This window comes from Amblyomma americanum, chromosome 6 (assembly GCF_052857255.1).
Source record: "Amblyomma americanum isolate KBUSLIRL-KWMA chromosome 6, ASM5285725v1, whole genome shotgun sequence".
Classification (NCBI taxonomy): domain Eukaryota; kingdom Metazoa; phylum Arthropoda; class Arachnida; order Ixodida; family Ixodidae; genus Amblyomma; species Amblyomma americanum.
Genome location: NC_135502.1, coordinates 80,031,639 through 80,055,029, shown reverse-complemented (window position 1 = coordinate 80,055,029; position 23,391 = coordinate 80,031,639). Strand labels below are relative to the sequence as shown.

Sequence of the window (23,391 nt, the reverse complement as noted above, 5' to 3'; positions counted from 1 at the left end):
TTCCCAGCGTGATGGCATGGCGGCGTGTGCACAGCTCAAAGAAATAAACATGGATCGACGCAATCGCAAAGCCAGCAGTCAGAGGCAAATGGAGATACAAGGCGATAAAACGGCGCCCTCACATCTGGCCCGGTTGAGTAACAGCAAACAGAATAGCCAACAATTCAGTAGTTTCGGATTCTGCCTCAATCTGCGCTCTGGAGGTCACCGGAAATTTTCTCTTGCAGCCATTCGTACAGGAAGGTGACCGCTGGTGCACATTTAACTTTTTCTTGCTGGAAGCAATTTGAAACGAATTAGACTTTCGCAGCTGTACACGGCGACGCGGCCGCGCCGATCTTCCCAAGCCAGCCCTGCACACACTCACATGTATGCTGGTGTGCTTGTGTAGCAGGGAGTGCAAAATGTGCGAGTAAAAGTTTTTTTTCTTTTTAATTCGAATAAAAAGTTGGGAGTGCACAAATTACGTGTAAATACCTTTTGTGTTTTGGCAAAGAAGAGTACTGGGTGAAAGGCAGTGTTTGCCCCATCCTATCTAATTGTGGCAAAAGTGTGCAGTGGGCAGACTTTCGATGCAGTTCAGGGCCTCTTTTGGCCAGCTTTACTGTAGCAGTATCCATATTAGTTGCTCGTTGTTTTTTAACTAGTAGAAATGACCAAACATCCAAAATGTTCGATACTTGCTCACCCCTTGACATTTTCTAGAGCCTCTTTTGCCTTTTTTTTTTCTTTCTCACTCTGCCCTACAAGGCAGTGTTGCGGTTTTTTTATTTTTGATATTTTCCTCCCTATTGATTGTACTGCATCACAGGCTCTTGTGATTGTACCCGAAGCGCTTGTATGTCATTCTTGCTGCTTTTAAAGAACTCTTAACAGCAGCTTTTTCTTTCCTTTCTTTTTTTTTTAGACAGCTGTGCAATTGATCTCTGAGCCTTTAAGTGTAGTATAGTTCAAGTGCTGACAGATGTCAGGCATAGCTTTAGGTATAGAGGTAGCTTGGTAGTTTCGTATTGGGTAGCACCTAGCAGCATCCGGATTTGACATATACTGCTGTTAAAATTTCCTTAAAATGTATATATTTCTTTGGCGTTTGCATTGCTTCAATGCACACTTAGGCAGAAACGCCATTCCAGTTTTGACTACAATGCTGTAATACAAAAAAGAAAGCATTCAGCATGATTCACATTACTCTGTAGTATCATTTTTTGTTTCTGTGGTTATTGGACGTTAACGCTATATGACAGTGATATGCAGGAAATTTAGGGTAGTTGCCTGCCTGCATTTGTGCAGCAAACAGGGCCAAAATGTATATAGGATCTTAAGCAAGTACATTCTTTATCATCATTGTATCCATTCATCATGTGCTTTAAGTGGCTTTATCAGTGGATTGTGCAGTGCTGTTGTTTTGCTTTGCTACATTGCAGTCCTTTACATCTTTAGTATATACGCCTTTTGGTTGCCTCACTTTAACAAGCTTTGCCTCTGCAGTAGGGAAAAAAGGGAGAGAAAAAAAACAGAAATAGGGGCATGGCATTTGGCGCTATGAGCACAAACTGTCCTTCTGATGATCGGCTTGTGCGGAAATGTTAACACTAGTTGCTGGCCATGGAGGAAGGAAAACTCAGGAGAGGCTATCACCATCCGAGCTGCATGCCAGAAAGTGTGCCGGAAGTCACGCGCTTTCACGAGGACTACTGGGAGTATTTGGCCGCCGGCGCAGCCAATAGCAACGCTGGGCGCAGCGGCGTCGTCTGCTGCAATGCCTGCTGCGCATGCGCAAGTGCGCTGAGGTGGTGGCCAAGTAGGGGGGACACAGTGGGGAACCGGCTTCAAAAAATGTGAAGTAACCGCCTCTCCTCCTTTTTTTTTCCTTCCTCCATGTTGCTGGCAGTGTTTGGAACTCATGGGCTTAGGTGCAAGCAGTGCCATGGGAGAGCACTAGTGTACCTTGCTGTTGCAGGAATAAACACAGGAGGGCGCTAGGTGTGGGACAGTGTTGTGGAAAGACTGGCAGGATGAGACAAGTTAGGCACGTGTGTCACACTGTGTTCAGAAAACCCATGCTTCGCCTACTCACTGCTTTAAGGCATGGATTGTGTTTGCTGCTTTGATGAGGGGCTTTTGGCAACATAGTAGTTGGTGCTTTTCACTTCCCCTACGCTTGGCTCACTCTGTTTTTGTGCAAACTTGGCAACTGCCTGCTCAGACATGTGCATATACGTACATGGTGCGTATGAGTCTGCATGCCGCTTCTGTCGAGCACCACTTGCGGCTATGCCTGCGTGGAGAAGAGCTTGGAGGTGTGGGATGCTAGTGTTCCTCACTGTGATTTCGCCTGTCATCAGCACAAGCAGCTCTGAGCTGATGAAGTGGTATCGGGGATTACGGGTGAGAGGGTTTCACGCTGAATGTCTTCTCATGCGGAAGGGCCACCGAGCGCTGAATTCTCAAATTTTAATAAATGTTATGCTTCTTGTTTAAACACTTTCTTCTGATGACATCAGGCAAAATGCATCTCAGGTTAGAGAGCAACTAAGCATTAACAACTAAGAACCCCCCTTTAAAGAACAATGAGCGGTCTTTTCAGTTCCCCTCAAGAGGCAGCTTTTTTCGTGTGCACAAAAGTCAATGTTTTACAATGGTGCACGCTTGATGAAGACTGATATTCACATTCTCACATGGCATGTCGTCCTTTGTAAATGTGTTTGACCTCTGACTGGGCTTTCAAAGTGCCTTGAAAACAGTCACAAGCAATGAGAAGCTGAAAATGCTGTCATTACTGCACTAAATGCCCTTTCATGCTCGGTCCGTGGTACATAATCCTTTCTTTAGTAGCAACTTCCTTTCTGCAAAGCAGAATAAGTGCACTAAAAATGGTATTTCGTAGTTTTTTATTTTTATAGGTGAATTTATCAGCGTTGTTCTGTGTGATGCTATGCCACCTGACCCAACCATCACGGTGTTACCATTTTTGTGACATTGTCATGTCTGTATATTAGCATTATGAACAGCTGTGATGTTTTATTTCGCCAGAACATGTACTGAGACAGTTTTCTCACCTTTGCACGGCACTTAATATGCCTTTATGAGGAGTCCCCGTATTGTGAAACTTGCCTTCTTTGCAACAGGTGAGCCACTGTTGCTTTTATAGGAGTGACTGTTTCTGATATATGATTCTACTTGGGTAGCCCACTGAAGGCTGCTGAAGAGGTTCTTGAGAGTATGGAAGTGCCTCAGTGCGAGCCCAAAAAGCTGGGATTCATTTTTGAATTGGAGACTCACCTAGGCTAGTCTAGCCAGAAACATTGATAAGGGCAAGCAGTGTGGGTGCACCTTGTTGTAGAACTGAGTGGGTGCACCTTGTTGTAGATGACATTCAAATGTTCCCACCATGAGCATGATGTGGTGTAGTTTCCCAAACAATGCTTTATTGGTTTTGAAATAGGCCATGACTTAGATATGAAGTCCCCACACTCTTGCTTGGGTTTTTCGATTTGATTTATGGGGGTTTAACGTCCCAAAGTGACTCGGGCTATGAGGGACTCCGTAGTGAAAGGCTCCGGAAATTTTCGGCCATTTTCAACTATGTTACAGGGATGACTGTGATAGGTTTGTTGCGCAGTACATCTCTGAAAGTACAACTGAATTTTCGAAACATTGTTGACTGGAAATTTTTGATTTCAACAGAACAAAGGCAAAGTGCTACCCAGTGCCCAATTTTGTTCAGAGAGGCAAATTGAATTTCAGCTTTGCTTCTCAAGCAAGGAATAAAGACGGAGGTTTGTGCTCAGGACAGGACTTAGTAAGTGGGCTGATTGCTGCAGTGAGTGTGATGCATATTTCAGGTGCTTCATACTGCTAGTATTGAAGGTGCATATGCATATAATTACCTGCTGCAGAGGCAACTACACATAACGACAAAGTTATAGAGACACAAATTTTGCAATAATAGCGCATAAATTCAGTGAGCTCTTCTACGCCGCAGAAAAGCTGCTAGTGGATAGCTGATAGCCACCTCGTTAACAGTGTTAAGTAGCATCAGTTATGTGGCAGTGATCGGGAATATTTCCTTCACTTATTCTTTTGGTTCCTTCACAGTGGATAGAAGAAAGTTATACTTTCTTGGAAAACCAATTTCAGCGTGCACTCTGTATCTTTTTATGAAGACATTTGTAGTCATTCACTGTTTACTTTTAACAAAATGGCTTGTATAATACATAGTGAAAGCTAGAAAGGGGCTTAAAAGAAGCCAATTCTGCCTGTTCGACTTGTTCTCATTCTGAGATGTTGCTAAGTTAAAATAGCTTTCACGGCACTCTTGGTAACGCCGTGCTTTGCTGGCCGGTGCCCCAACAGGACCCCGGTAAGGTTGTGCGCGAGCAGAAGTCACCGCGGGAACTGGAGCAGGAGCGGCAGTGGAAGCTGCTTCAGCATGTTCGTCAGCAACAACAGCAGCAGCAGATGCAATCCCAGCAGCAGCCACCATTGCCTCAGCAACAGGGACAGCAGCAGCAGCAGCTGCCCTCACAGCTGCAGCCGATGCAGCACCAGCAGCAGCCACACCTCATGGCTGAACAGCAGAGAGCTGCTGGTAAGAATTGCATGGGATTGCGTCGAATTGCTTTGTACTTTGCTCTAATGTTGCCATCACTGGCCATAAGAGGATCAAGTGCTTAACCTTTTCTGGGACAGTGGGACAGACATGTCCCACATTTTTCATACTCATGTTTTGAGTTGTGAGCCTAAAACTGCTGCATTCATTTCTGGCACGCTTGATAACAATGATAACAATTGTGTATTAGGTGTGTTCTTAGACATTAAAAAGGCTTTTCACTCGGTAGATGACAACAACTTGCTGCGCAGATTAGAGTGCTATGGTTTTCATGGTATAACACACATTTTTTCACAGCTGTCTAAGTAGTAGAAAACAGAGTGTTGAATTGCTGCATGTAAAATCAGAATACAGGGTTGTTGGTGCCGACATGCGTCAGGGATCAGTCCTTGGGCCTATCCTGTTTTCTATATTCATAAATGACCTCCTGAAAGCAGTAAATAACTTTACAGCATTCATGTGTGCTGACGACACCGCCTTGATTTGTGCTAGTGAATCATATGAAGATGGTGGCCAAAGTGCGAACCTTGAACTTAAATCTGTCTCTGATTGTTTTGCTAGTAATAAGCTAGCGATTAATTATACTAAAACAAAGTATGTTTTATTCAGTTCCCCACGCCGGTCGCCACCAACTAAACACCTGGATGTTCACATTCAAGGCTCAATTATTAAACCAGTTGCTCAAATCACATATTTAGGAGTTATACTGGATGAGCAGTTTCACTGGCAACCACAGAACGAATCCCTATGCAAGAAGTTATCTGCTTCATGCTGTTCAAATGTCAACAGTATTTTTATACAGTCACTTTAAGAACAATATACTTCACTTTATTTCACTGTCACCTGTCATATTGTGTTGAATATTGAGGCCATACGTAACCGACATATTCAGAACCACTTTTCAAAGTTAAAAAAAGAGCAATTAGGTTAATTTCATATGCTAGTTACCATGCTCATGTGTCACCTCTCTTCAAATCTTTAAATATACTTCCCCTTCATTTAATAATTCAGCATAAAATTGCGATAATGGTGCACCGTTCGATCACCAACAACTATCCTTTGGCCTCATCTCACTTTGTCTCCTCGCAATATAGATCACAAAGCGTTGCGGTAAATAACTTTCTAACTCCAATTAGCAAAAATGTGTATGGCAAAAGAACTCTTCTATTTATAGGGACTAGAATCTGGAGTGAAATCCCAATAGAAATAAAACAAAATACTAACTTCTCTGCATGGCTAAACACGTACTATTGCAACGTGTGACATGTTTTGCTCCTTTGAAAGTGTGTCCCATGTCTGTGCTTTCTGCTGATTTAGTTTTCTGAACATTATGTGCATTTATCCCAACTAGCCTGCGAGCTAGGGATCCAGATGCTTTTAGCAATGTTGCTTGGGTTAATTTTTGGTTGCAATTAAATTAAAAAAATGAAATGAAAATGAAATGAACTTATTCAATTTTTGTTCGACGGAAAATTGTTTGGCTCACTGTGGCCACATTGATGTTTGCTCAACAATGAAAGACGCATCTAGGCTGATAAAATTGCAATGTAAAAAACAAAACTTTTTTTTTCCCCCACTGCTAGAGTAAAACTCGTGACATCAGGGATGGAAAGTACTGTGTAATTGCTGCTCGGAATTGAATGACCGAGTGGGCCTTGCTTCGGGTATCACTGTCCAAAAGACTGTTTTGATGTCATCATAATTTGCTTGTGAAAATGGCCTGGCTAACGACTCTATTTAATTTTTGGCTTTTTGTAGTTTATGACAGCTCTGTTTTCAATAAAGGCAGCCTCATTATCATTATAATATGGTGGTCCTTTGATGCAGGCCAGCTTCAATACTTGCCCAAAGTACCCCTTTAATGCGCATACATGATGGGTTTATGTGGCGCTGTCACGGGAACCATGGTGGCATGTTATGCATAGTGAAGCACATAAAGTTCAGCTAGTTTAAAACAATTATGGAGTTCCATTCTCACGACGGCATGCAGCATTGAGGTGAAGCCAACATAAAAATTACGGTCCATAGCACTAAAGCTCTCAAAACTTGCTGTGGTGAGGGACACTGTCTTGTTTCTCTCGTTACATGTTGCCTTTTCTATCTAGAGGCTGTGAGCTGTAATTCTGTGCTTACTATACTACTTTTCCTCCTTCTTTTGTTTGGCATGGATTTACATAGTGCAACGGATAAAGCTGATGTGACGTCAGTTATTGTAGCCATGTGTATTGCACTAGTCAGTTATTTGTAGTTGTTTTTTTCTTTACAATCATTTGGTAAAGTACCACAATGCCCATTTTAACTTCAGTTCGTCATGCCTTGAAAATGGGAGCACGTCATATAATCTGTAGGTTGGGCATAATGCCCTAAGCCTCTGACTTGGAACCCCTTTTCCGTTATTGAGCAAACATTTTCATCGTTGTCATCCTAATTGCTCACACTCGGTTTGTGTTGTATGTTACCATGGAATTTTTCATTGTGTGCTTCAACATAACTTCTCTGAAATAGGAGATTCAACAGTCCAACAAAGAACAGGCTTAGTTGTCGCAATGCTTATTTGTTGTCTGTCGCATTTGTGACCATGTTTTGCTCATGTAGTGTGATGGAGTGCTATCTACACACCTTTGCATGCGGTGAAATTGTGTGCTTTTCTTTCACAGCTGGGAAGATGATGCTGGGGGAGACCTCTCCTGCAGGGTCCCTCTCCCCTTCTGCTCCTTCGCCAACTTCATCACAACTGATTGGTGCCACAGCACAGGTCTGTAACATGTGAAACAAACATCCCCCCCCCCCCAGATTTGTCATGACGGCAGTGCTTTCTGATTATTTCGTGAGCAATTGTGAACTGTATACAAATGAAATCCTTTCAGCAGACTGGAGTTTCACTTTCAACTCCTTAAATGAGAAGCAGTGATGATTGTGGTGTAATGAGCAGTTCCTGCAATTGCATCCCTCTGGGCATGGAGAATGTCCTGAAGAGTTTGAGCAAAACATAATTTAAATTACAGGGGTTTTTCTGAATGTAGTGCTGTTGTGCTGTATGTATTGGTGCATTGCTCAAGGCTAATATGGATCCCATTATTATTATTTTAGGGGAGAAAGGTCTAATAGATACAGAAGACCTACAATAAGCAAAGAAAGAAAGCGCTGCACAAAATTGAGGGATATGCGAGTGTTTGAGTTTCAGATTGCTAGTATTCGTATTCTTTCATCTGCAGAATCTGTAGTGTAAGATATAGAGCTTTTCTCCAAGATATGATTTTGTGCTGGTAATCAGGGCCATACAAAGGGTGCTCCTATGCATTCCGGAATGCACGTTGGTCGGCGGCAGCTCTTAGTGCTCCATAGTGTGATCACAGTATGAAAAAATAGTTAATTCGATCGAGCAAAAAAGTACCTGGCTTCTCCTCGGCACTGTGAAGATCCCTTGGTGACCTTGCTTGTAAATGAGCAAGTAGAATGAATGTTGCTGTCTGCACTCATCTTGCAGAGCCCCTTGTCTCCTGCACAAGCGCAACGCTCACCCGGCCCTGTGCGCATGCCCTCGGCACCCGTGAGCCCTCTGATCCAGGTATCTCGAGTGCGGCCCCCCATCGATCCCAGCCGCCTGCCGCCCACATCGCCTGACCCTTACGGACCTGGCGTCCCCCCCATGTCAGGGCCACCTGGCGGGCCCGAGCGCTTTCTGCAGCCGCTCAGACCGCCCGGTATGGTGGCTGCTCCCCCGCGCCCACTATTGCGCCCACCACCCCAGGAAGAAGCCCCACCCCGAAGTACACCTCCACACACACCCTCGCCAACCACCCGAGCGCCCCCGTCCATGGACCCTTATGCCCAGATGCCAGGCACTCCCAGACCTGCACCAGCATCGGATGGTGGCTACCATCCTGGATATATGAGAGCACAGCAGGCAGCAGTGGCAGCTGGTGCAGCCAAGATGGCAAGGCCAACTGCTGGCGACCCCTACGCAGTGCCTCCGGGGACGCCCATGCCTCAGGTGTCCATGTCTGAACAGCAGCAGCCCCAGTACTCGCCACAGCAAGGTTATGGGGCAAGTCCACGAGGAGCTCCGCAGCCTTCACAGGCAAGCTGGCAAAGATGTTCTTTTGTGTGATAGCATTTCCGGACTTTCGTGCGTTACAGTGAAACCTTGTTGATATGTGCCCTATCAGATGTAGTTTTTTTGCCTTAAGCATAGTCATAACAAATCCGTCACTCTGTTACCTTTGTACCTTTGCAAGTAATGTAGTTTATGACCACTTATTTATAGTGGCTTTCCACATAAGTGCCAGTTATTGTGCATCATGTTCACTCTTTATTGGATACGTGTTCAAAGCGTCTACTTGATTGGCAGCGTTGCTGGTGTTGCATGGGGCTAGAAAACATATCTTGCCATTGCAGTGTACAGTCGAGGCAGGAAACAGCAATCTTGCAGCGGATTACTGGATTGCAGACCTCAATATGACAAAATGGTGCATGGAAGGCAGTGCACCCACAACAGATAAAGGCTTTGTTTTGAAGAAGCCGCCTGTTGCTGCCAGCCTTATTATGATTTCATCTTTGCCATCCTGCATAGCATGTTGCCCAACTATCGTATTTAGTCACATACTAGGTGCCGTGTTTTGTAAGTAAAATTGCTCTTTATTTTAGGAACCATGTTTATTTCATGGGACAAAGTTAACACTGTGGAAGTTAAAGTTCTCACAAACGTAATACAGGGAATGCATCTATTAGGCAAGTAAATACGGTTATCATGGCTAACATGGACAGTTAGAGGTCAGCTGTTATGTAGGCTAAAGCTGTAGCTCTGAGCCCAGCATACGGTAGTTCATAATGAAGGCAGGCTCACCTTGGCACTTATAGTGAGAAGAGCCGTTTTCGGTGTAGATTGGCGTGATTAGTCGACAATTTTAGCTGACCAGTTTTATGGTCTGCTCCACGTACAAGTGGAGCGGGTGTGGGAGTGCACATGCGCAATACGCTCGCCCGCTAGCGGGTCAGTGGAGCGGTGCCTCCGTTCCGCTGGCACACTGGCTTAGCAGAGCGCCGTATCATACAGAAACATTTTGGGTTTTCTGGTTCAAGATAGCTGCCTTTGGCCCAACATTCGTGTCTGAGAGCACTTCCAAGTTTCACTATCTCGAGGGCTTGTTTTCCTGGCTACAATTGGTGAAAGCATTTCAGAATCGACAAGGGTCCCTGTTTGCAGTGGTATGTATTTATGGTGAATGCTTTCAAGCGTATGTGTGCGCCTGTGGACACGGGTGCCAGAAAAAGCTGTGGTTGCAGTCAAGCTCGATTTGGCGCTGCGCGCTGCGAAGAGCTCTGTAGGCCTCCTTACCAGCTACTTTCGGCAGGATGCAAAGCAAATATGAGAAAATAATCTGCTGCCTTCACCCCTGTCTCAATTTATTTTGCTAATGAGTACTAGATATTCGTGCACTCATATACAAAGGTGCTCTCCTCGACACACGGTAAACGTTTCCAACTCAAGAGATTGTCTATTTATCTCCAGTTTAGTCACAACAAAGGGAACATACACTTCTGGAGTCTGAATTCTTGTTGTGCGCAACGCAGGAAGCAGGAAAAACACTGAAATAGGGGTTGAATGCAGCCACTTGCACGAACAACACAGTGCGGCATTGTTATGGATGTATCAAATAACTACCAATGCAAGTTGCGTTTTTCCTTAGTTCAGCTGCATGGTCTGCTGAGTGTCCGTCAATTAATCATATTCACCTAACTCCAGTAAAGTAACAGGGAAGCAACAACAGACAGATATGAACTAGAAAGACAGATTTTGATTCTGATTGTCAAAGTGGCTCTGCTTGTCGCTGCCAGATGCCACAAGTCCAAACCACTCCGCTTAGCCATACCAGCAGAATGGTTTGCTCAGATATACGTACTTGTCGCACCTCCGTTTTGCTTATGCTGAGGTGGTCAGCGTAAGCAGAGCGGGCCGTAAAACTGGACAGCTAAAACTCTTGTGACTGGGCAGTCTTAGAAGGTCTCAAAGAGTTTTTCAGTTTGTATGCTTCATGCATTTCCTTCAGGCTTAAACGCTGGCACATCAGGCAGGCCATGTCATGCAGCACACTACTATGGTACAAAATATCGGTTGCAGGGTTCATCACTCGTGAGGAACAAACTCTGATAACCACTTTTTTGAAAACTGTTGACAGCAACAGAGACCACCATTCTGAGAAGGCAGATGTTAAAGTCTACCACGTCATGTGGGTCACAGGCAGTCAATCCTGATTGGGTGCAATTTGGTTTGGGTCACCAAGCCTATTTTTTTGCACGCCCTGTCTCTTATCATAGTGATTGAAATTGATGGGAGCACTGGCACCGTTTGATGTTTGGCTGCAAGTTCAGATAAACAGGGAATTTCATAACTTCTGAATATTTAGGACTTTCGAATGCATTGAATAGTGAAAGTGTGCTAGGAATTCAATCAACTAGCAAATGCTGTTTGCAAACTGTGTACAGTTGAACCCCACAACAACAAAAGTCATCGGACCTGTGAAAAATTTTGCTGAAGCGTAACCTTCATTGACATAAAATTAGTCTGGAACATTGAGGGATAGGACTGGATAGCTCATGAGCGTTTATTTCCAAAAAAACTGCCTGCTTTGTTTTTTTGCCATTTCGAAATCAGCACTATGGTGTGATTTTCTTGGGACTTCTTAAATCTGAAGTAAAGGACATTTTCGCATAATTTACACACTCGGTACACAGGCTACCAAAATAGATTTTTGGTTTTTCTGCACGCATTTTTGTCCTGAGAGGGTTTATACTAAGGCTGTGGTGCCTGGTGGCATTTTGACTTTGACAAAGTGCATGTGTTCTCACATCACAGCACATCGAGATTGATAATTTTGGCACCAACTGTCTAGCAACACGAGCAAGTGGCGTGTAACCTGCAATGGCGTGCTGACCACTATCACGCCAGGTGACGCGTATTGCTTGTGCGCCGCTTGCTCAGTGTTGCTAGGCCAAACATGCCCCGCATTAAAGCCTCAGTGAAGGCGCTTTGGAACCAGCCACGGCTTATCGTAAGCGTCCTAGCATTGTTACCTGTCACTGCCAACGGAGTAACTTCACATTTAAATGAATGTACAACTGTTTTCTATCAAAGCATCGAAAGCTGCCCAGCTGAAAGATGCCTTGCGCTAACAGCCACTGCTTGTGTGTGTGGAGTCTGAACCATTGGGAAAACCATCACAGGCAGTCATATGCTGGATTTTATCGTTATGTGCTCATGTCTGCGCATCAATTTAGATTCCGCTTGGAATGCCAGTCCCCCACTAATACTGTAAAGTGGCTTTGGTGGCCGTTTTTGCCACACGAGATATTCAACTCTGTGGGCCTGTTTGAATGCGCAAAAAAAACAAAATTGGCAGCTTACTCGTGAAGACCTCATTTAAATTGAACCACACGTTCAAAGTTGGTCGTAGTAGGGAGAAATAACTGCATTGTTTTTTGTGGTCTGTTGATTGGGAATTGGAAGTACCCCATTGTGGCAGAAATTTTGCTGTAGCAGCGTTCATTGCAACAGGGTTGGACTATATTTGGAATTTGAGATTTTTGCATGCTCCTGTGATTAACTGATGGAAAAAAAACTGGTGTTTTAGTTGGCTTTTTTGACCTGTACGGACTGTACTATGGGGTGCTCAGATTGCAGAGTTTTAATTAAATTTGCGTGTCTTTTATGACCATTGATTGTGTCATGCAAACACACTTTGCAGGCATCCATGGAAGCCCTCACAAGTCAGTCACAGCCACCACCTCCTCAACAGCAGCAGCAGCAAGCACAGCAGCAACAGCCGCAGCAGCAACAGCCACAGCAGTCACCACAGCACCAGCCCCTTCAATCTCCATCAGCTTCGCAGCCGCCTGAGCCCTTTGGGGCCTCTCCCGACCCATACGCACGGCCTGTGCCTACACCACGTGCCGTGCCAACATCTCCTAGTGCAGGCACTCCTCCGACCACGGGCGGAATGCGGCCGCCGGAGGAGATGCTTGGTGGGGGGGAGCAAGTGCTAGCAAGGCAGCAACTTCGGGACCTGCTTCAGCGCCAGATGAAAAAGGACCACCTAGTGGGCGGCCCCTCACCCTCTGGCCTGGCACCACCACCACAGCAAAAGCACCCGCAGCAGTGGCCTCCACCGCAGCAGGCCATGCAGCTAGGTTAGTGCCCGAGAAGTATGCTGAGAAGTAGCATGTGTTGTAGGAACAGTTCCCAAGTAGAGTTGAACCTCTCTATAGTGAGCAGGTGAAAAAATCTTAAAATAGTTCGATGATATAGGCAAAATTTGTAACATAAAATTTCATCAAAAATGGCACAGTTTAGTCAGTGAAGTGAGGATAGCTCAGCTGATCCTCGCTAGAGAAACAAGAAGACCTCTTCCTAAATTTTACTACTGTTTTGAAGGTACTTGTAGTGGTTGCAGAGGACACACACACACACAGAAAAAAAAAACGAGCATCAGTTAGGTTGGCTTCCCCACGTATTAGAATCCACCAAGACGCAATGGCAGGAGGTCAAGTGCCAGTTCGGGTGGCTTCTCCGCATTACAGCCACATTGCATCAAGAATGGTATGTCAGAGAGCGAGCTATAGATGTAGGCTTGTGCGAATAGTTTTTTTTTTGTTCGAAGCGAATAGTAATTCTTCTCGAATAATTTCGAAGCGAATACTTCGAATAGTAGCAAGTAAAGAAAAAAAAAACGGCAGAGGGCTAAAGTTGGGGTTTTATTCAAGGAAAGTAAACAGCTTGATTATCTACGAAAATCTACAAATTTTCGTGCAAAAACACTGGCTGTTCCACATGCTGGGGTTTGAGGTGCTCCCTTCTACAGCTTACAACGGCTCCTGCAGTCGAAAAAAGCCTTTCACTTCTTGTCTGGGTGGCTGGTATCAAAAGATACCTACGGGCAGCTGCAACCAGGGTTGGGCAAAGGTGGCTGCCCTTGCTTTTCCACCACACAAGGGGGTCTTCGGACCAGGAAAGAAGGGGGCCTTCAAGTACCCAGCAACCTCATCTGAGATTGTACGGCTTGACTGATGACTTGCATGCGAACTGCAGTGTTTAAAAGCCCTCCGCACAGAGTCCCCTGATGGGTCTGCAGGGCAGGTGCGGTTCTCACTGTTCTCACTTTCTTCTGCTGCCGTTGTGAGTAGAGTGAATGCCCATTGCTTTGCGGGTCATTCATCATAATAGACATCTTTGTATCTAGGATTGAACAACATTTCCAATGCAGGAAGGCGTGACATCTTGATATCGGGGGGAACCTCGTCTTGATGCTATACAAAAGGCTTGAGGCAAGCAATTTCGGAAACCTGTTCAGCTAGAACCACCTCGGTGCACTGCAACAGGGGAATGACTTGCGACAGCGTGGTATAGCTGTCCCCAGACAGTTTAGTTGTGGCACGGTCAGATGGCTTCAAGACTCGCACTGCTGCATTCATAAGCTTCCACTCACTTGCGTTCAAATTTGGAACTGCGTCAGATTCTGAAAGTTCTACAATGATGACCGTACGGAGCTTCATGAGCCTGGCTATCATGGCATGCTCACTGTTCCATTGTGTCGGGACGTCTTGTGTAACAACCTCGAGAGGGTCCAGCTGCATGTTTCTCCGAGTTTCCTGAAGCCGTCCTTGGCACTTCATTTGTATCTAGCCACAATCGCTGTGGCCTTAGCACAGAGGTGCAAAAACCGTGATACTTCTTTTTTGGCATCACTGACACACAACTGAGGGGTGTGTCCGAAACACTGCACACCATTCCAGGGCGACCGCGCTACTGCCGAAGTAAAGTTCCTTTCATTATCTGTAATAACAAAGATCGGCGCAGTATCGTGTACTGGAAGTTCCCATTCCTTGATGACACCTGCAATAAATGGCTCCAAGTTTTCTGCAATGTGAGAGTTTGCCATCTCCATGCGAGTCAGTGCATGCACATGTTACATGCACATGTTGCACATGTTGTCCATGACATGACAAATTACACAAACGTAGCTGTCATTTGCCTGCGATGTCCAACCATCAGTTGTGATTGAAAGCAACTCCACTCCGCTTGCAAAAATATCCCCGAGCTTCTTTTTAACCTTCTCTTTGCTTGATGCATAGAGGTCTGGAATAATGGCTCTCGAGAACGTTGTTCGAGACACCATGGCATAATCCGGCATAGCGAACTTCATTGTGTCGAGGAAACCGGTTCTTCGACAATGTTGTAGGTGTGTATACCACGAGCTACGAAGCGAGCTATCATTTTTGCCATATGTTGGGCTTTTGGGGCTGACGTCTTCATTTTCGGCTTGAAACTGTCGGCTATGGATGGCTTTTGACCACTTGCCTTGCTTGCCCCCTTGAGCTTGGATGGCCTTTCGCGTGCATCCCACTTGTCTTGGTAGCCCTTGTGCAAGCCTGGGTGTCTCTTTAAATGCGTTGCTAAGGTTGTTGTCGTACTTGTCGGGGTCTTTAGGGCTGCCTTGCAGTTAAGACATTGAGCTTCGGTTCCCGGTGGAATCTTTACAAAAAAGTTCTAAATCGGATTGCTGGCCACATACACGTCTACCATGGTGCTCTCTGGAGTGGTCCAAGATGGCTAGAACTGATCAAATGTCGCCACGCCAGAGACAGAGTCGCCCACTAGACGTAATCGACCATGCCGACGAGATGCGTTTTTGTACACCTTTGTTCTGAGCTTTCCTAGCTTGGATTGGATTGGGAAACGTATTACTTAATCCAAAACCGAAACTCCCGAAAACTCCTTCTCTCTGCCATGTGTGGCTATTCGTTTGAGCCGAATACTTCAAAATTTCAGAATGACAAAATCAGTGGATTGCCTTTTCTGGTCACTTCCTTTTGTTTGAACTTTCGTCAATTCGAGCAGTGTTGGTGTCCCCTTGTAGTTAAAATTAATTAGCTTTTACTGTACTTGTGTTTGATCAGATTAGTGTTGTGATTGACCTCTTGAAGCACTCCCATGATTCATTATTGCCAGCAACTGTTAGCTTTTTTTTTGCCTATCTGTTGCCCGATATTGATTATTTCAGCAAAAGACATGTCTGTTAGGTCTTTCATAAGTTGCATTATGCTATGTTTTGTCCTGTCCAGGTGCCGTAGAAGCCTTGCAGCTACAGTAGAACCCCACTATTTAAACTCAGCTACAGTGTAGCGAAACTGCAGTCCCATTTCACCTTTCATAGATGACTGTACTTTTTTTCAGTTGTAGTAGAGATAAAAAAACAATTATGATACTGAGCTTCTGGCTGTGGCAGTGTGCTTTCCAGGGAACGATGACTTTGCGGAACGTGCTAAATCTTGGATCGCGAGGCCGACATTTAGAGGTTAATGAATACTGAAGGCAATAAAACAGCGATCTTAGATATGGCTTCACCACCAAACGCGAGAGCTGAGAAGAGAAGCCAACTTATCGAAGGCCTTGAGGCAAAGCGTGTGGCACGCACGGGGGAAAAATAAAGTAAAGCTGGCTATGGCCGTAGAAAGAAAGCGGCACGGGTTGCTGATAATGTAAAGCCAGTTTCTTTTGGGGTGGTGGCAGCTGCCATAATGACCCAGGCTGAGACACTTGTGGAATCTTGCCAGCCGTCACGGTGGCTCAGTGGTTAATATGGTGCTCGGCTATTGACCCGAGAGACGCGGGTTCAATCCCGGCCGCAGTGGTCGAATTTTGGTGGCGGTGAAATTCTAGAGGCCCAGATATTGTGCGATGTCAGTGCACGTTAAAGAACCCCGGGTGGTCGAAATTTCCGGAGACTTTCACTACGGCGTCCCTCATATCCTGAGTCGCTTTGGGATGTTAAACTCCCACAGGCCATACTTGTTGGATCTTGGTGCTGTTGAAAGTAGAAAGTTCAACATTGTTCTGCTTGGCAAGGTCTCATCTTTTGTTTAAATGTGCTCTGCTCTTCTGTTTCTTCTTTATAGGCATGGCGCTCCAAGGGAACCGAATGGCTATGGCAGGGCCTGGAGAGCTGGGGTTTCGTACCCCACTGCCGCCTGGAATTATGGCATCTCGTAAGCATCAGTTTAAAGCTCATTACCATGTGCTGAAGTGGCCTTTATAGCTCTTTTCTTTCTTTATGGGGCTTTACTGCTTGGTACTTTTTTTTTTCACACTGTGCTGGCTGCTGAGTGCAGCTTGAGAAGTTGCTCTGGCTTGGACTAACCTATCAGTGCATGAATGTGTGAACCTTTGCATGAATCTTTGAGTAGAACAAGCTAAATTTTGCATAATATTGTACCTGTGACCATCATAGGTAAAGCCCCTAACATTCTGTGTGGAAAATAGTAAATTTCGGGAATTGAGAAGAATCCACAAAATTCTGTGAGAGACATCGAATAGTGCTTCAGAATGCATCTCGTGTTATATTTGGAACCAGGATCTGAACATAGTGGGAATTCTTTTATTTTTATTTGAGCTTTTCAAGGTGCTAGTAGCATCTACCGCTAAAGTGACTACAGTTAAACCTGGATGTAACGAAGTTGAAAAAAGTCCGGGATTTTTCATTACATGCAGTTTTCGCAAGAAGACTTGAAAAGACAATGCAGAGCGTAAACCAAAATAAGAAATAAATGTAGGTGCAATCACCTTCAAAATGTTTTCAGAAAACCCTGTTACTCGAAGTCATAAACACGGAGAAACGTTCCGTGATCGTGCTGATAGCGCGACTTCTGCAGCAGCTGCGGCCGTGGCTTACGCATCGCCGCTACGAGTGGGGTTTGGAGAGTAGGAGAGGCAGGGGCACCGGTCGAGCTAGAGGAGAGCGCTCGCGGTTGCACCGTCGCCGTGGACCAGCCGTGGAGGCACATGCTTCTTTCCGCATGTTCCCTCTCTCGGTCTGCTTGCCGCTGTTGCCCCAGGAAACGGACTCTTCGCCTTGCGTCGCTGGCGCTCTCAGCCGTCCCCGCTCCCGACACGCTAGAGCTATCGGCACCGGAATCACACGAGCATGTTCCACACGGCTGCAATGGGTGCGCACCGCTTGTGCCGCTCCATTTTTGTTATGCCCGATCAATTTTTGCTGCTGTTGGGCATGAACTGTTGTAGTGCCACGTGGTATGGCGTTCCAAAAGCGAAAGCACCGGAGATGAGCCAGCAGCATTGGAGCACGACGCGTTGAGTCATCTGTGGTCGCTCGTTGCGGTCGTTCTCGTTCCTCTTATGTCAGTTCGTGCTTTATCGTTGTGAAACTTTTCTCCAAAATTTCGTAATTCAGCACAACCTAACAGATGGTCGACTTAGCGAGTTTGTTACATCGAGGTCAACCGCTGCTATGCGTTCGTTACATGGAGGTCTCAAACACATGCGCTTAATGGGGGCAGCGTTGGGGAATTAAAAACCTTCGTTACATCGAGGAATTCGCTATATGGAGGTGCGTTACATCCAGGTTTAACTGTACCGCTAAAGTGACTTTGCCAGCAGGCCTGAAAGCCACTAGAAGAAGCCAGCTTTTCTGTGACGTTGGTGTGGCAATGGATCTTGGAAGAAGACGGTGTAAGTTATTGAGATGGGATGGGGCTCGACTATGGTTGCCTTGAATGCCTCATTGACTCGCATAATTTGTGCACCCCTAATTTATTACCTGGATTTTTATTTTAAAAAAAAGTCTACTCACGTATTTTGTACTTCCTGCTGCGAAAGCACGCCAGCATCAACACGGGTGCGCACAGGGTGTGCTTGTGAAGATCGGTGCGTGCTCACCATGTGCGGTTGTAAAAGATGAGTGAGTAGTGTCAAAAAAGTCAGTAATTCGTTTGTAAATTGGTTCAGGTAAAGAGAAGTCAATTGCTCGCCACTGGTTTGCTTGCACCGACGGTCGCTTTTGCCACCTTCCGGCAACCTCCAAAGCTTGCATCGCGCCAGAATCCGCAACTACCAAACCGATGGCTATTCTGTTTGCTGCTACACAGCCGGGCCGCTTGTGAGGGCACCGCTTTATTGCCGTGTATCTCTATTTGTATAGTTCTGCGTGTGTTTTGAGTTGTGCGTGCATCATCATGCCATCACTTAATTAAAGGGGCCCTGAAACACATTTTCAGTGCATTGTTTTGCCCGTTGGTTGCATAGAAGGAGTTATAGTGATGCTATTAGCATCGGTCGTACCACGTATACTCCTGTTTTTAATATTTTAATTAGCTCGCAAAAACAAATTCATGGCGCTGACGGTGTCACCATACAGTGGCGGTTTTTAGCATCGGATATGACATCACGGAGGGCGAGCTTTATGATTGGACAAAGAGTAAATATACTGCAAATTGTTTTAATAACTAGAGATACGTTTTGTCAAGTTCTTGTGTTCTATATTACATTAACAAAACCAACTTGTTTGCCCTAGATAAAAGCACTGTAAAGCAAGTAAAACAAAAATACACCACTAGAGGCTCTGACTACTTTTTGCATCGTAGGACTTTGCGCCTCTCTGTAAACATCCTACGACCTAGCACTAACACTTATGGGTACTCTCTATGTATCTGAGAGCGGCTTTGCAGAGTTGATCCGATCGAGCCATTGCATTCTATAAACGTTCGTTTCGGTCAAAAGGAATGATGCGTTCAGTTCACATTTAGCAGGCAGTGCGCATCGTCAGCTTGTGGAGGATCACCGGGCGGCGGCGCCAGGTGGCGCCACGCTCCCGTCAACAGCGCGCGCTTTTTGCTCGCCATGACCAACCAGCGCGCTAGGGGCGATGGTTGGCGGTAAGCAGTAGCGGTACGCGCTATGCTAAATGTGTCTGATATCTTGCGCAGGCTGTCACACCGTCGCAGTACCGTAAAAACCCGCGTATAATACGAACCCGAATATAATACGAGGTGAAATTTTAGAGACGCGAAATAGAAAAAAAAAAATTTATCCGCGTATAATACGAGTGAGGTAAACCAGGTAAGCACGAAGAAAGGCATTTATTGCAATTGGACACCGCACTTCAATTGCTCTCATCCTCAACAGCGCTTTCTTCGGAGATTTCTTTGTCGGACAAATCTTCCCACAGGCACTCATCTTCTGTGCCATCGAGGGCGTTTGATATGCCACACTTTTTGAAAGACCGACGCACAAGGTCCGCAGGAATGCTCGCCCACGCGTCCACAATCCACTTGCACAGCGTGGCTGGCGATGCCCGCTTCAGCCGCCCAGTCGGCGTCACTGCAGGCTCACCTGAGCGCATCCACTCAGCGTAGCACCGCTTGACCGCGTCCTTGAAAGGCTTGTTTACGCAAACGTCAAGTGGCTGCAGCTGGGAAGTCATTCCGCCTGGGATGACGACAAGTTCAGTGCCGCAATCGCGTAACACTCTCTTGACCGAGTCGGCCAAATGGCAGCGAAACGCGTCCAGCACGAGGATCGACGGGAAGGACAATAGTGCACCGGGCCGCCTACACCACACGGACTTCACCCAGTCAAGGACAAGACCCTCGTTCATCCAACCTTTCTCGTGGCATCTCACGATAACATTCTTTGGCAACTCCTCACCTTTCGGCATTGTTTTGCGTTTGAACACGACATAGGGTGGGAGCTTGTGGCCGTCTGCTGTGCACGATAACATGATTACCCGAGTCTTCTCGTTGCCGGTAGACCGGACGCAAACTTGTTTGGAACCCTTCTCGTGCACTGTGAGGGGTGATGGCATGTCCAGATAAACTGGCGTTTGGTCAGCGTTGCCTATTTGCCCTAGCTGAAAGTTCTTGGACTTCCGTAAAGAAATAATGTGGCGCTGAAAAGCCACCAGCAGCTCTTCAAACGATTCGGGCAGTTTTTGGGAAATCGACGTTCGCCGCCGTAACGAAAACCCAGCACGGCACATGTACCGGTATATCCAGTGCTTGCTCGCTTTGAAGGCGGTGCTTGGAATACCTTTTTCTCTAGCAAGCTCCCTAGCTTTTACCTGCATGAGCTCCACGCTCACAGGTAGATGTGCGGCTCGCTGTTCTCTTACGAACTCCGTCAGGGCCAGTTCAATTTCTGGGTATGACCCATTCTTCGGGCCGCGAAAGCTTCTTCGCGTTCCGCTGCAGGCGAAAAGTGCTTCCTTTTGTCGCCGCCATCCGCGGATGCTTCCCTCGGTGACGCCGAACTGCCTCCCGGCCGCACTGTTGCCGATGTTCTCGGCAACTAAAATAGCCTTTCTCTTGAAAGCAGCCGAATACTGTTTTCGTGGCCCTGACATTGTGCTCCTCCACGGCAGAAAAAAAGAACCTTCCCTTCGCGAAGCGTGCTTTATGCGTCGGCGCGTACGCTGTCAGGAAGGCCACGCTAGCCCTAGCCACGCCGTCACGGGTAACGAAGCCAAGCCGTAGCCACAAATCAATAACAAAGCCAAGCCGTAACCACGCGGCAATAACGAAACCAAAACTTCGAGCAAAACTGAAATTTTTGTTCGGATCCGCAAATAATACGAGGCGGAAATTTGAGGTGCTAATAATAGGAAAAAAACCTCGTACTATACGCGGGTTTTTACGGTATCTCGCACTCGAGATGGGATCCATAACTAAGGGAACGGCACTGATCAGTGTTCCCTTCTGCGCCGTCGTGGTGACGATGAAGCATAGCTGGGTCAGCTGGGCGTTCACATGGTTGTTGTAACCATGCAAACGGCGCCGCCAGCCTTGGCATGAACGAGTTACAGAGAACAGGCAACCATGGAGTGTAAACTTCCGCCACGTGCTAAGATAGGCTGTTTTGATTGGTCGCACAGTGTGTCGTCACTGGGAGAGTGAAATGGGAATGGGAACGTCCGCGAAAATGGAGTTGAGGGCAGCATTTTGTTTGCTTGTATTTTGAAATTTCTTCATTGAATAACTCCCGTTCCATGCATCGATTCTCGTAATTCTTTTGGAGTCGGCATCTGTGCGACTTAAAGAATCCATCTGAAGTGTAACCGGCATCCGTTCAAGCGGTGTTTCGCAGCCCCTTTAAGAAACTACATAACAATGGTCCAGGGCGAGCACAAGGGGAGAGGGTATTTGTTGACTTGTAATTTGGGGACTTTTTTTTTCGAGTGAGGAACGCAAGTGGTAGGGTCAACTAAAATGCGTTAGTATACTGTACACATTGTGCATTATGACCTTTGTAGAGCTTTTGGGACGTGTTCACAAAATCTCTACATAATTTGTGCACCCCTTTCCGAAGCCTTAATTTTAGGGAGAAAATAAAGGAAAGTAATTTGGAGATTTTATTATAAACACAATAATATTTCTTTCAAAACTGAAGTTCTGAAACTCCTGCTCACATTATATTGGTGCAGGTAAAGGTGAATAGTTGGTTTCTCAATCAAGCTGTCATTTCTATTCACGTTCATTACAAAAGTAGCATCAAAAAAGAGAGTGGCTGCTGGCACTCAGTTACTCGAAAAATGCTTAAATTTGCGATTCCTTGCAGGGTCGCAGGAAACTAGGAGAGAGAGAGAGACTTTAATGAATGAAACTAGGGGCTTTAATCATAGGGAGTGCTGATGTCATGTCTTGCGCACATTTGCAGGCATGGCCTCCGTTGAGCAGCAGCAGCTACAGCTGCAGCAGCAGTCACAGCAGCAGAAACCCTTGCCGCAGCAGCAGTTGCAACAGCTACAGATGCAGCAACAGCAGCTGCAGCTCAAGCAACAGCAGCAGCAGCAGCAGCAGCCAGGTCAGCAACTTCACCCTGGCCAGCAAGGTTTCCCTCACGGGAGCATGCTGGTCGAGCCAAGGGACCCCCAGCAGGCCGCCGGTATGCGGCCGCAGATAGATGAAGCCCGGCTCCGGATGCTCATGCTTCACCGCCAGAAGATGTTGCGTCAACAGCAGTGGCGGCAGTTGCAACAGCAGCAACAGCAGCAGCAGCAGCAACTACAGAGGCCGCCACTGAATCGCCTCGAAGCCTTTGACCCGCAGCGAGCGGCGGCGATGCAGGCCCAGGCACAACACATGGGCATCCCACCTCAGCACATGCCAGGTGACTGACTGTCCTTGATGTTATCACTTGAATGGATAAGAGCAAGGGGCCAGGAGTGGTGCATGGACTCCCAGGGATCTATCAATGTAAAGTAGAGAATGAGCAGTTCCGTATACAGTAGCCGACGGATCATTCGGACTCCAATAATTCGAACTTGTAGGATATTTCGGACTTCGGTGAGGCACCGTCAGTCACCCCATAGAAGCGCATACATATTCACGACGGATACTTCGGACTTTAAAATTCCGAAAGTTCGATTTTTCGGACTAACTTCAGTCGCCTGCGGGCCAAAATCGGCCATCTTATTGGCTTTTCGCCGGCGCAAAAGACGCCATCTTTGATTGAGGTGGATTTACTCTACAGTTGAATTGGCTTGACATACTTTCAATACCTCATTTTTGCCTCTGCGATCCCTGACACTTCGAGGTGGCAGCCGGATCGTCATTGCTGTCTGCTTGCTTTTGTCAGTAACGTTGTCACGGGCAGGTATTGCTTGTCTTATACGTTGAAAATTGGAATATTGGTTGTTGGGGGAGGGAAATGACGCAGCAACCATCTCACATCTCGGAGGGAAGGAATAAAGGAGGGAGTGAAAGGAGAGAGAGGTGCCGTAGTGGAGGTCTCCGGAATAATTTCGACCACCTGAGGATCTTTTAACGTCCACCGACATCACACAGCACACGGGCGCCTTAGCGTTTCGCCTCCATCGAAACGTGGCCGCCGCTGTCAGGTTTGAACCCGGGTACTCCGGATCATTAGCCGAGCTCCCTAACCACTGAGCCACTGCGGTGGGTTACATACGTTCGTCATTCGCCGTTTCATCACT

The 23,391-nt window shown here is 46.4% G+C and overlaps 1 protein-coding gene across 5 annotated transcripts in view; it reads left to right on the top strand.

Moving 5' to 3' along the window:
- Positions 1–23,391, top strand: part of LOC144093777 (uncharacterized) — a 197,528-nt gene that overhangs the window by 76,651 nt on the left and 97,486 nt on the right. For all 5 annotated transcript variants that reach the window (XM_077627479.1, XM_077627480.1, XM_077627482.1 and 2 more), the window contains 6 exons: positions 4,357–4,591; positions 7,270–7,367; positions 8,100–8,693; positions 12,358–12,799; positions 16,565–16,654; positions 22,113–22,565. In XM_077627479.1, coding sequence (XP_077483605.1) covers positions 4,357–4,591; positions 7,270–7,367; positions 8,100–8,693; positions 12,358–12,799; positions 16,565–16,654; positions 22,113–22,565 — 1,912 coding nt within the window. The remainder of the gene's footprint in view (positions 1–4,356; positions 4,592–7,269; positions 7,368–8,099; positions 8,694–12,357; positions 12,800–16,564; positions 16,655–22,112; positions 22,566–23,391) is intronic.